At 38.9% G+C, this 12,307-nt stretch overlaps 1 protein-coding gene across 1 annotated transcript in view; it reads left to right on the top strand.

The window, feature by feature from the left end:
- ENPEP (glutamyl aminopeptidase) overlaps positions 1 to 10,128 on the top strand; it is a 95,416-nt gene extending 85,288 nt beyond the window's left edge. Inside the window, exons 11-21 of the mRNA XM_030449523.1 lie at positions 243 to 394; positions 3,029 to 3,108; positions 4,739 to 4,866; positions 4,987 to 5,042; positions 5,843 to 5,993; positions 7,092 to 7,165; positions 7,257 to 7,358; positions 7,468 to 7,638; positions 8,122 to 8,262; positions 9,086 to 9,164; positions 9,383 to 10,128. Coding sequence (XP_030305383.1) covers positions 243 to 394; positions 3,029 to 3,108; positions 4,739 to 4,866; positions 4,987 to 5,042; positions 5,843 to 5,993; positions 7,092 to 7,165; positions 7,257 to 7,358; positions 7,468 to 7,638; positions 8,122 to 8,262; positions 9,086 to 9,164; positions 9,383 to 9,532 — 1,284 coding nt within the window. The 3' untranslated portion in view covers positions 9,533 to 10,128. The remainder of the gene's footprint in view (positions 1 to 242; positions 395 to 3,028; positions 3,109 to 4,738; positions 4,867 to 4,986; positions 5,043 to 5,842; positions 5,994 to 7,091; positions 7,166 to 7,256; positions 7,359 to 7,467; positions 7,639 to 8,121; positions 8,263 to 9,085; positions 9,165 to 9,382) is intronic.
- Positions 10,129 to 12,307: the final 2,179 nt, after the last annotated feature.

Genomic DNA, 12,307 nt, shown 5'->3' with positions numbered 1-12,307 from the left:
CAATGTTTCTTGTCCATGTTAGTGGGCAGTCTCCTACCTGCATACTGCTCATTTCCTCTGTCCTTGTTCATGTTTCCTCATTCTTTCTTTCAATGACACACACCATAAAAGGATTTTATGGACTATTTTTTGTACTGAATTTGCTCATTTCTCTTCCCCTTTCTGCTCTTCTTTCCCTGAGTACCATAATTTATTTTTTTTTTCCCTATTTGGACTGGATGTGCTTTTTCTGTTTTTCATAGGCAAGTAATAAACCTGTGAAGGAAGTCATGGACACGTGGACTAGGCAGATGGGCTACCCTGTTTTGGAGATGGGAAAGAATTCAGTGCTCACACAGAAACGTTTCCTCTTGGATCCCAAAGCAGATGCTTCTCATCCTCCTTCTGACCTTGGGTAAGTTCCTGCTGTAAATGTCTGTGCAAAACAGGTAGGAATACTGTACAGATTCCCTGAGTGGCATGCACATAGGCAGGGTTATATCCATTCTTTCTAAACTTATTCTCAGCACATAGTTTTTTAAAACAAACAAACAAACAAAAAAAAACCAACCCCAAAACAAAGACCAGAAGGAAGTTAGATGCAAATAAGTAAATTTAGATTGGATGTTAGGAAAAATTCTTTACCATGAAAGTGGTTGAAAAACAGAATAGGTTGCCCAGGGAGGTGGTTGAGGCCCCATCCCTGGAGATATTCAAGGTGAGGCTTGAGGAGGCTCTGAGCAACCTGATGTAGGTGAGGGTGTCCCTGTTGACTGCAGGGGGGTTGGACTGGGTGACCTTTAGAGTTCCCTTCTAACCCAAATTATTCTGTGCTACTATCATGTCAAATTTTGGGCAGTGTCAGCCCTTTGTCTCAGTGTTTCTTTCTCAAGCAGAGCAGAATAAAATTGGACAGGGTCTCTCAGAAGATTTTATGATTCTGAAGAGCTCGGGTGACTGCTGAAGTCACCTCTTGAACCACTGCAAAATATGAATCTGCTACACTAAGGAAAACTGACACTACATTTCTGTCCAGAAATCAGATACCGTGATCCAGATATTTTATACCATGATAGTGTATTCCTTTCTCTATATGGTATAGAATCTATAATACATCACAGGGTCTTCACCCCTACACATCTTCTCTCCATGTCTTAAAACCATGAATTGTTGTGAAGTAGCCAGTCATGGTATAAAGTTTTTTAATCCTCATCAGGAGTTGTTTTTCCCTAATTAACTTGGAATGGTATTGCTTCATTTTAGCCATTTAAAAGATAGTTGTTTAGTCAAAGTTACCCCACAGCATTGCTAATATTTCACAGAAAGAGATTCAAATTCACCCATTTCTTTGCTTGAAAGATTTCTTTCCTTGAACTAAACCAGTAAAACTTGTCTGTATGAACCAGAACTAAACCTACCCAAATACTATTTTTCCTTACCTTGTACTAGTTATTTTAACAGAAAAAAAGCCAGAACCAGGAGAACATGAAGAAACAGTTGTGGCCATTTCATTTCATTCTGATTAAAAAGAAAAAAACTTGAGGAATGAATAAGCCCGTGATACTGCAAGTTTTTGGTAGGATCAGAAGGGATGGAGTGAGGTAATTACCCAGGTGTCTGCAGCATTGTATCTCTCCCAACATAAGCAGAAAATTTTGCTGTTTTTTGCAATAGTTCCAGCTGCATACTGCTGCACTGTGTGATCTGAAGGCTGCTGTTACAGACTGTTCAGGCAAAAATACTTCTTTGCATTAATTTTTTTACTTATTGCACTATACCCTGAGGTAACAAACTCAGGACTTATGTTAAACTTCAAGTACATTGCCATTTTTCATTTCTTGAACAGAATTTCCCAGAGCTGTTCCTACCTTAACCTGTCAAGAAGCTGAACTGTGCATTGCCCCAGCTAATCCCAGACTGAGAGTGGAATTACTCTCTGAAAGTGTAGTTTTTATAAATAACTTAAAAATAAAAGCCACTAATAAATATTATATTGCTGATATCACCTATCCTGGGACAGACTTCTTCCCTTGCCTAAAAGCCAACCCACTGCAAATCAATACCTTTTCTTTCACAGATAGGGATGAGGAAGCTCTTGAAGGGATCCTACCCCAGATGAGAGTGATCTATTTTATGTCCAGGGTTTGGATTTAATTTCCAGGATTTTGATTTAAGCAGTGACAACTCCAGGCCTTGTGGATGTTTTATTCCCTGAACTTTGCAGGGCTAGTGTCTTGAGCTGTTTGTTTCAAGCTTCTTTGGCTTGAAAGAGTCCTCTCCTGCATGCTGACACTATAAAGTAATGCAAGTTCAAAACCTCAAGTTTTTAAAATAGTGCTGCAGGGTAAACATGTAGCTACAACATTGCAGGTGAGGAACACATCCCCAGTGTGCACAGGACACAGCTATTTGTATCTTATTCTCAGGAAAAGTGTTTATGTATGTGATCTCAGGAATATATAAAGAGAACTAAATAAAATCCCACTCATTAAAAGCATTTACAAAACCAGGCTTTTTAAAAACATGTAACTTTTATAGGTTCTTTCATGGGGAAACACAATACTGGGGCTTCTGGCCAAAAAATAACCTCTCTAAATTCCATGGCAGTGAGCTACATGAGAGAACTAGTAAAATCTAGAGGTGTATAAATCTCTTAAGATATTTTTGTTTAGAAGATGCAAAACAATAGCTGATCTTTTTCCTGCAGGCAGCAGGAGATACCATAGCCTTCATTTTGGTATTTTCTGGAAATTAATGACCATTCACTTAATGCAGGACTCAAGTTTTCCTGTAGTGCTTGTCATCAGGGAATATTAAGATGGAAGAAAAATCTCCCTGGGATGGACCATAATGTGTTAACATAAACAGCAGCTATTGGAAAAATGTTGTGTTCTCTTGCAAAGGTTATTTAGTAACTGTATATGTACATAAACAAAAAAAGTAGTTTTTATGAACCAGGATGCAAGCATTAAACAAGATAAAAATTATGCTGCTGTTTTATTTTTAACCTTTGGTTTCTAAAGTTCTCTTTCCATTTAAATAATTCCAGGTATAGGTGGAATATACCAGTGAAATGGAAACTTGGGAATTCAACAAATTATACTTTCTATAGCACGTCAGATTCTGCAGGTAAATTTTTCCTCTTAAGAGTAATGAATAGATAAAGCTTTTCCTTAAAAAAGAAATAAAATTCAGAATTAACTTTCATGCTTTTCAGCTCTCATATATGGGAATCAGCACAGAGCTGAGTTGTGGTGAAGTTAACAGGAATTTCTGCAATAAGATGGTTGCTTCTTCCACACACACATTGTGTCCATTGAGGCCCAGTTTGGTAAAGCACTTAAGTATGTGTTTAAATCCAGTACTATTCAAGGAAGTATCTCAGCATGTTCCTAATTATAATGCACTAAAATCAACGAGACTTAGGCAAGCCCTTTGTCAAGCCTAAGAAATGAGATGTAGTGGGAGGCTGAAGAACCCATCTGTGGCATGATAAATTGGAAATCTGAGTTCAGGTAAAGAGCTACATTCTCAAAGACATTCCCTAATGCTGATTTCAGGAATGAGGAAATACCTGTGGGGGTAGTTGGTATTATTTTTCTTTTATTCATATGTGAATTTTTCATTCTGAAACTCTAATGGCTGAAAATGGGAAGGGAAAGAAAAAATTACTGGCTTTTGAATTTTTAAATGTCATTACAAGGTGGAATTTCAGAAATAACACAATCAGCTCTTCTCATACTTGGTGGAACGTCACCTGTTCAAAGTGTCATTTGTCTTTAGTTCTTCTCTCTCTTTTTTTCTGTTTTGGTTTTGGTTTTAACCTGCTTGCTTTTGCTACAAGTAAGAGTTTAGTACAAAGAAACTTTCCTTCTCTAACTTCTACATGGCATTACAGTGGGCTGCAAGGGACCTGCAAAAGCATGATTAGGTGCTTACTTCTATATCCAGGGAATCTTGCTAGTTGGGCAAACTGCAAGAGTGGGGAAAAAACACCTTTTGAAATACTTTGTCTGGGTCATATAAACACAAAAGTGTTTTTAACTCCAGCCACCCTCAACCCACAGGTTAAAGACCTTTCAATGCTTTCATGGCTTTTGATGGGCAATAGAAAAATTTTCAGTAACTTCCATAACTAGCAGCACCAATTGGACTGGTTAAGCCTTCCAAAAAAGAAACATTTTTCAAGGATTCATTTTAAATGGAAAATTCCCTAAACATGGATGCTTAAGTCTCAGCCTTTCTTGTAATCCCTTTATTATAGCAACAGAAGTGGAATCAAAGAAGAGCACAGAGAAGAAAACCCTTAAAACATCAGTTGTAATAAACTGAAAAATTAAATAGACAGAGAATAAAGTCATTACAGTGAAAAAAAAAATGTAAAAGGCATAGCTGCAAGAACTGTTTCTTTGTAATTTTTTACTTTTTACCATGGCACTAATTTCCATCATCCTTACCCTGGTCACAGTGATTTCCATTTTAAAATTAACAAACTAGCTGGCCCAAGTAATTACCCCAGCTCACTATTGTAAGATAAGAGTTGGCATACATTAAAGTCTATAACAACTCATCTTTACTCACAGCCATTCAAAAAAAATCATAAATAATGATGATGATAATAATAATCAATAATAATAAATATTTGGATCTTATTTTGAAATATATCAGAAAAAAATGTTACTTTCAGAGTCAAAGAACCTCCAGTGAGTTCTGTGTCATATAAGATACAGAAACTGATCACTGTTTGTTTGTTTTGCAGGAATTGCAATAGAATCACCTCTTGATTCTTTTGCCAGCATTAATCCAGACCACATTGGGTTCTATCGGGTGAATTATGACAGTCAAAACTGGGACAGGTTAACCAGTCTTCTGGATAGCAACCACAGAGTGAGTGTCCTGCCATTTATTTGTCTGGCAGGTCTCTTACAAGAGTCTGTCTCTTACAGGGTGGCTGTTTTTTCTGCAATCTGTATAATCCTGATCCCTCTTTTCTTCTTTTTCCCACAGAATTTTACAGTTGCTGACCGTGCAGGGATTTTGGATGATGCCTTTTCTTTAGCAAGGTAAAAGAATTCACTGCAGAGATTTCAATAGAAGTTTTTTCACTTTCCATTGCTTATTAATCAGCATTAACACAGCTCAGGGGGTTGAAAGAAAAATTCTGAATTGGTTGCAGTTACAAGTCTTATTTGTCTTATTTGTAACCAAGTTTATTGGCTTATGGTGTCCTCCAAAAAGGGTAAATTCAAGTATGCACTGGCAATTTGCAGTTCCAATGTAGTCAAGAGAAATGCACCCCTTGTGGTAATTGTATAGGTTTTGGAAAAGGGGGTCGGGGTTTGCCATCTAAATAACAATACTACAAGCATTCCAGAAGAAGTAAAGTGTCCAGAAAATCAAAAGTATTCCTACAATGAATACTGTACCATTAAGAAATTACCACCTCAGCCATCTTGTGTAGAAACTTGCTCCAAAACTTCTAGCTCTTGTACCCAACCATGCTGTCACAGATAAACTTTAGGCAACCTAAGTCTGAGTCTCCTCAGCCTGTCAGGATGTCTTCAGAACTAGCAATTCCTTTTTGGGGGAAAGGGGTTTAGGTACCCACTTCTGGAAATACTGGGCTGCTGCAAAATGTGAGCAGCCTCCTCCCAGCAGTGAGAGCTCCTGCAATTAGGTGTTGATTGACAGTGATCCCCAGTGGACTCTTTGGAAAACACTTCCCTACTTAGAGGAGTTATTTTCCCCCTCCCCAAATTTATTATTTCAAACCTTCTAAAGTAAACAGTGTTGTAATAGCTTTAAAGAAGCAAGTTCTTCAGATTCATTAGAATAACAGAAGTTATGTTTTCTCCTACCCCAGAGCTGGACTCATGAGCTACTCTGTTCTCCTGAACCTCACAAAATACCTAAGAAATGAAGCAGACTATTTGCCTTGGGAAAGAGTTATATCATCTGTGTCTTACCTTGCACACATGCTTGAAGATGATACAAATCTCTATCCACGGTTTCAGGTGATGAAGTGAAAAAAACCATTCCTTCATGGGGCCACTGGATCAGACAGCAGTAATATTGAAGTTTAAGTGATTTTCAATGTTGCTGAGCAATCTTTATCTGCTTTTTATTGTACTTTTTTAAAAAGTGCTGAAAACTGCTTAGTACTGATCTCTGAATTACTTGGATTACTTGAAGGAATGAAATTACATCTAATTATCCTTATAATCCATCACCCTATGTCACAGTACAGACAGTTGTTAGTCAAGGCTGTCCTGCATCTAATGAAGAAGTAGATATAGGACAGCAAAATCTCCTGACATCAGCAAAAAATACCTGTCCTCAGCATGAAGCATGGCTATATCCCAGTGTGGCAGTGAGCAGGTTTATTAGTTGACTAACTATGCTGAACAGGATTTAGTAGTCTCTAAAACCTAAAACAAGTGTTTCCTGAACTCTTCCAGTTTTATCTCTAGAAAACAGTTGTGGTAGCATTGCAAGACAAACCTCTTTTAGGGCATGGCGCTCCAAGGTCCAACCAGGTGTTCCAGCAGAAACTCAGGAATAGTGCTCTGAGCCCATAGCCCTCAGGGCTGACTAGCCTGGATCCGTGCTATTGCTCAGAGAACAGCTGACCTCTCTGCTGGCTTGTTCAGGAGTGAGCTGAGCCTGTGAGTTTGAGCCTCACTTTTTATTGGCCCCCTAATCCTGCTCATGTGCAGTGGGGGCCCACCCTAATCAGGCACAGGTGGGCTTAACACAAGCTCATGCCTACTACCTGGCAGTTAGTGGCACCTGGTTGCCTCATTTCACTACATGGCACCTGGTTGCCTTATTTCACTACATTTCACTACAGCATGTCATTGCTTTGCCCCAGCCTTCATTTAGGAAGAAGGCTGGGAAGAAGCAGGTTGCCTTTGTCCTACCTGCACATTTATATTGCAGGCAGTCAGACTTAGCACACTGTGGTGATCTGGGAAGATTAAGCATGTTTGTGTTACTTTTGGTTTAAGAGATGTTGACTCTTTGAAAAATTAAGGACCACAAACTATGACTAAAAATATAATATTATTTTAAGAAATTGACACAAGCAACCAATCCCCTTTTTTCTACTTCAGGAATATTTTCGCTACCTGGTGAAACCCATTGTGGATAAACTGCAGTGGAATGATACTGGGAGCCATTTGGAGAGGTTAACAATCTTTTCTTTTTCCTTCTTGTATTATTGATGGTTTCAAAGAATGCTAAGCAGTAAGAAAATATTCTCTCCCTCTCTTTTAAAGGCTTCTTCGTGCATCTGTCCTAGACTTTGCCTGCAGTATGGATGACACAAAATCTTTGGAAACTGCTTCTCAACTTTTCAAGCAATGGCTACAAGGAGATACGTGAGTACTCACAGCTCTTGTGGCTGGTGAGGAACACTGCATGTGGCTTGGTCAGGGAACTCAAGCAGGAAAGAGAGAAGAATATTCAAGACCTGTTTCTTTATTTTAGTGTTCCTGCAAATCTCCGGCTACTGGTGTATCGCTATGGGATGCAGAACTCAGGCAATGAGGCATCCTGGGACTACATGTTCAACAAATACCAAACAACTTCATTAGCACAAGAAAAGGAAAAGCTGCTCTATGGCCTGGCATCAGTGAAGAGCATTCCCCTTTTGGACAGGTGATTTAAACACCCAAAGATTTTTCTTTCCTTGCAGAAGCAATGGGTCACTGTTTGTTCATTCCCCTCTCCTTTCTTCTGGTGGTTTCATTTTGTCAGATTACATGCAACACATTTTCAAGAGCAGTTATCTAAAACCCCTGCTCTGAGATTGTACTCTAGTAGAAAATAAAGCTTTTCTCCTTTGAGAGAGGATACTGAACACATGGTAGTTTCTGCACAAAATCAGCTGCTTTCAGCTCTTGACCCTGTGTGATTTTAGCTGCCTAATAGTTAAGTATCAGGAGAAAATTAGCTTTCTATGTTCCAACCACAGTCAGTGAAGTAATAGTGTAGTGATAAATACTCAAGAAATATAGATATTAGCATTTCATTACTTATCATCATCATCAGTTAAGTCTACACTGAAAGCGTTAACTTATTATTTGCTATCCATGGTTTTTCATGAGAGGCTGTCATGGATTCTTGTGGCATCTCCTTTAGGTACCTGAAATATATTTACAACACCAGCCTCATCAAAAGCCAAGATGTGTTCACAGTCCTGAGATACATCTCATCCAACACCTATGGGAAAACCATGGCCTGGGACTGGATAAGACTTAACTGGCAGTACTTGGTTGACAGGTACAATAACGAATTCATTGGAAAACTTAGGTCTACATCCATCTGAAGATCTTGTTCCATGTCATCCCTTTCTATATTTTCACTATGCAGCTATAATCACTGGTCTTTGCAATATGAAAAGTGAAATTGTACTCAACACAGTTACATCCCTCTGCTGTGAAAAAGTGCTTTGCTGCTGACTTGAAAACCATTCTTTCCCCACATGATTGCTATCAGTAAGTGGTGACTGAAAGTACAGAAAGTTCTACCAAGTTCATAGAAATCTGGCTATTGCATGGAAATGAGTCAGCCATGTGTCAACTCCTTCCATTGATTTCATAACAAGAAGACAGTGTATAGAATTATTTTCAAGCCCTTCTACTGGTAGCAACAAGCAGCAGATGTACAGATGAGCAGTAGAAGTAAGAGCAAACCTTTTAATTTTGCTTCTTCCTATTTGAGTGACTTCTCTTTCCTTCTTTCTCCTTTCTCAGTGCTTAGCAAGAGCACAGAAGCCAGGCAGACCTGCAAGCCTAGAGCTGTGAACTGGACAGCCTTTGTATTGCTGAGCAGCAATACACTTAATTTCCAAGATGAGACAATAAGTCATTATTTTAAAGAAAAGTAAAATTCCCCAGAAGAGATCACTCCACTGGTAATCGTATTTGAGAGCAGCACAGATATTGTGTAGGAGCACTATTTTTCAAGTATTTCCAAAAATGCTGAAATCTGAAGGCATGTTGTATTGTAGCACAGTTAGAGCTTTAAGCTTCAGATAATTACTTGTGCCTTTTCCTTTTTAATAGTTCTGCATGAAACGTCATTTATTAAATTGTTTTTCTAGATTTACTATCAATGACAGATACCTTGGTCGAATAGTAACTATTACTCAGACCTTCAACACTGAGCTCCAGCTTTGGCAGGTATGGTGACAGCACTGCTCTTGGTTTTAAGTCAATACATTTAACAACCTACTGGCTAAGAAACTTGATTTTTATTGTCTGAATGTGTAAAGCAATATGAGTTACTGTAAAACTATCCCAGTGTAAGACATCTCTACCAGCCAAAATTTCAAAGCAGCTACTTGCCTAATAGCAGCTTTATTTGCTTCAAGTCAATCATTTTTCTCTCTCTTTTCCAGATGGAAAATTTCTTTGAGAAATATCCTAATGCTGGGGCAGGAGAATCACCCAGGAGTCAGTCAGTCGAGCAGGTGAAGAACAATATTGAATGGCTAAAAGTAAACAAGGAGGAAATACGAATGTGGCTGGAAGCATGGAAAGGCTCTTGAAGTCTTTGTTAAAAATGTCAGGCACTCATTCTGGGCACTCAGCTTCTCAGAGATATCTAGCAAGGTGGATTTCTCACCTAGGGACCTTGGAGGAGGCCTAATATTTTTTCTATAAATATTTTTTCTGATTTTTAAGAGATGACTGCCAGAGCAATGTGTGTGCAGTTGCTGATCCTAGATCCTGCCAGCACTTGTGTGCAAGAATAGCTTTACACTTTGATAGATTCATTTGCCTGAAGAATACAAATGTTCAAAGTTACTCAAGGCAGAAGTGATGGCAAAACTGGAGGCTTCACCCATCAACTTGGCCTCTTTCCTTCCTCATACCACTCTGAAAAGCTGCTTCTTGGTTCTCACTGAAGTAGATTTACTACACTCAGGGATTCCTTTCTAGGTGGATTGGAGTTTTCTCCTGAAGGAAAGGGAATTAAGCAGTAATGTCAATGTTTTCTGAAAATCATCCCCTATCTTCATAACTGTAAAAATTATATATTTGGGATTGAGCATTGCATTCTGATACTATAGAATGTCCATTTAAGGTTCCCTCTCCATTGAGTTTTGAAGTTTAACTACCAGTACACAAGGGATCAATAGTATCAACTTCTTCTTCACTGTTATTAGCTGGGATTCTGTATCTTGGGGTAGGGACTGTCTTGGTTATTTTTGTCTTATTTCTAAATCTTTTCAAAAGAAGAACTTGTGGCAGCCATTACTACAAAGAAGACATAGGGTATTTACTGTGTCTTTTCTTAGGGAAAAATAAAATTTTAAAATCTACCTGGAAATCTCAGTCTCTTCCTAATAAAGTGCTAAAACTGCCTGGCATATAGAAAAACAGCTGCTACATAGCCCAGCTATGCTGCACTTAAAGCTTCAGTGACTTTTGGGGGGGGAAACATATTAATAATAATAAAAATAATTTTTTAAAATTGGCAATTTCAGGCAGAGAAATTGGAGAGAAACAACTGAAAAATAACACTAAGGCAAAGAGAGAGCAAGATGCCAAGGATAAGCCTGAACAACCAGTGGGCTTGTGACCCTGAGTGAATAGAGGAGAGAAGAGGATTTATAGTAGAAAACCAAGCCATTACCAGCTGTCATTTGATTCTTGATCTGTTTAGGAAGGGACTATGTGCAGCTTTTGTGCCTGAGCCACACTGGATCATAGGGATGTATGGCTCATGCTTGGATACTTCTGATGTTACAAAAAGGTTAGCTGGATTTCTACACCAATCTTAAGTGGGTAGGTGAATTTGGAAGTAAATCCAAAAGCCCCAGAAGAAGGCTGCTTTTGTGGTAGGGTAAAGGTTCTGTCAATTTGAAATAATGTTCTCTAGATTATGCAGTGCTCTTTCTCCCTTTAAATGGCTCATGGAGAATGTACTGTATGGCATGTGCCTCTTTTAGGCTGTTTGTCCTAGATGGATAACAAATCTGGTACATGCTAAATCTTTCAGTCAGGAACTAGTGCATTTACAAATGGTCTGTGATAAGCTTAAGAATGCCAATTTGAAACTGAATCCAAAGAAATGTGAACTGTTTTAAAAAGAGATAATTTTCCCTCGGTCATTCGATCAGCAAAGAAGGAATTTCCACTGATAAAGCCAAGTGAGGGAGTGCAGAACTGGCTGGCTCCTTACATCCACACAGCTTTTTGAGGCTCTGCTGTTCCTGTTGTACCACAGCAGAAGCTGTTGCACACAGTGAGGCAGAGAAACACTGTGAGTAATTGAAGTGTAATGTGGTAGAGTTAAAGAGGGGCCACTTGTGACTGTTGTAGTGTTGCTTTACACCAGCTCTGCAAATCTTTCTTGTATCAGCCACAGCTGTCCATCCTACAGAGCCTGAGCCTGTGGGCCCCAGAGGGCTGTAAACCTGATAGGCCCATGAAAATGTTTTATCTTGATGATTCAGGTAAAGAAACATAGAAAAAAAATGAATGGCACCAATGCAAATACCAAGGCAAATACAACTCCCCAACTGAAATGGTTTCTAAAAGAGCAGTTCAGATCACCACAAAGTATGTAGACATTAGAAACATCCCCACCTTATACACAAGGTATGTCTCAGTGTTGAAATAGGACATAATTTGGAAGTATCCCTCCAGTATTCACACAATAACCATTGTCATTTCTTGGCTACCATCATTTTGAGTGCTGATGTCCTCCAGCAGCTTTTGGGACTCTAGGTGACAAGGGAAAAAGTTGGGATGGGCACAGAAGATACAAGCTGAGCAGGGTTAGAAGGGTAGGATTCATCCCATTGCTATCAGCAGCCATACTGCCACATGAAAACATCACCTTGTGTTATAGATATCTAATGATGAAAGTTAGTCAAACAGGGCTGTGTTTGCTTTCCCAAGCACTTAGACAGAAGCCAGGTGACTTGGAGGTATTCCAATTTCACATCAACACCTGTGGCAGCTGAATGGATGCCTGCATGTGGAAAAACAGTCAAGAGACAGCTATGTGAGACTAAGGAAATGTTCTCCAGCTCACAGGTAGTACACTGGCTCATATGGCTGTTCAGATATCTAAGCTGTTCCAAAATGTGCTTTGGAAAAAAAAAAAAAAAAAAGCACAAATCCATAAAAGCATCTGATATGCATTTGTTTCAGATAAGTCTGAGAGTTTATGGCTTTGCAGCGCATAAAGAGTTTGGGGGGGAGAGGAAATCCTGAAAAACATGACTATGACATAGTATCTGAGAGTCACCGTTCTTAAGAAACATGCACCAGCTTTTCCAGCAGTCCCTCACCTGCAGAAATTTTTTTCC

The sequence above is a fragment of the Calypte anna genome, chromosome 4A (genome assembly GCF_003957555.1).
Source record: "Calypte anna isolate BGI_N300 chromosome 4A, bCalAnn1_v1.p, whole genome shotgun sequence".
NCBI lineage: Eukaryota > Metazoa > Chordata > Aves > Apodiformes > Trochilidae > Calypte > Calypte anna.
The sequence above is the reverse complement of the archived record's forward strand: the minus strand, read 5'-3'. Positions and strand labels throughout refer to the sequence as shown.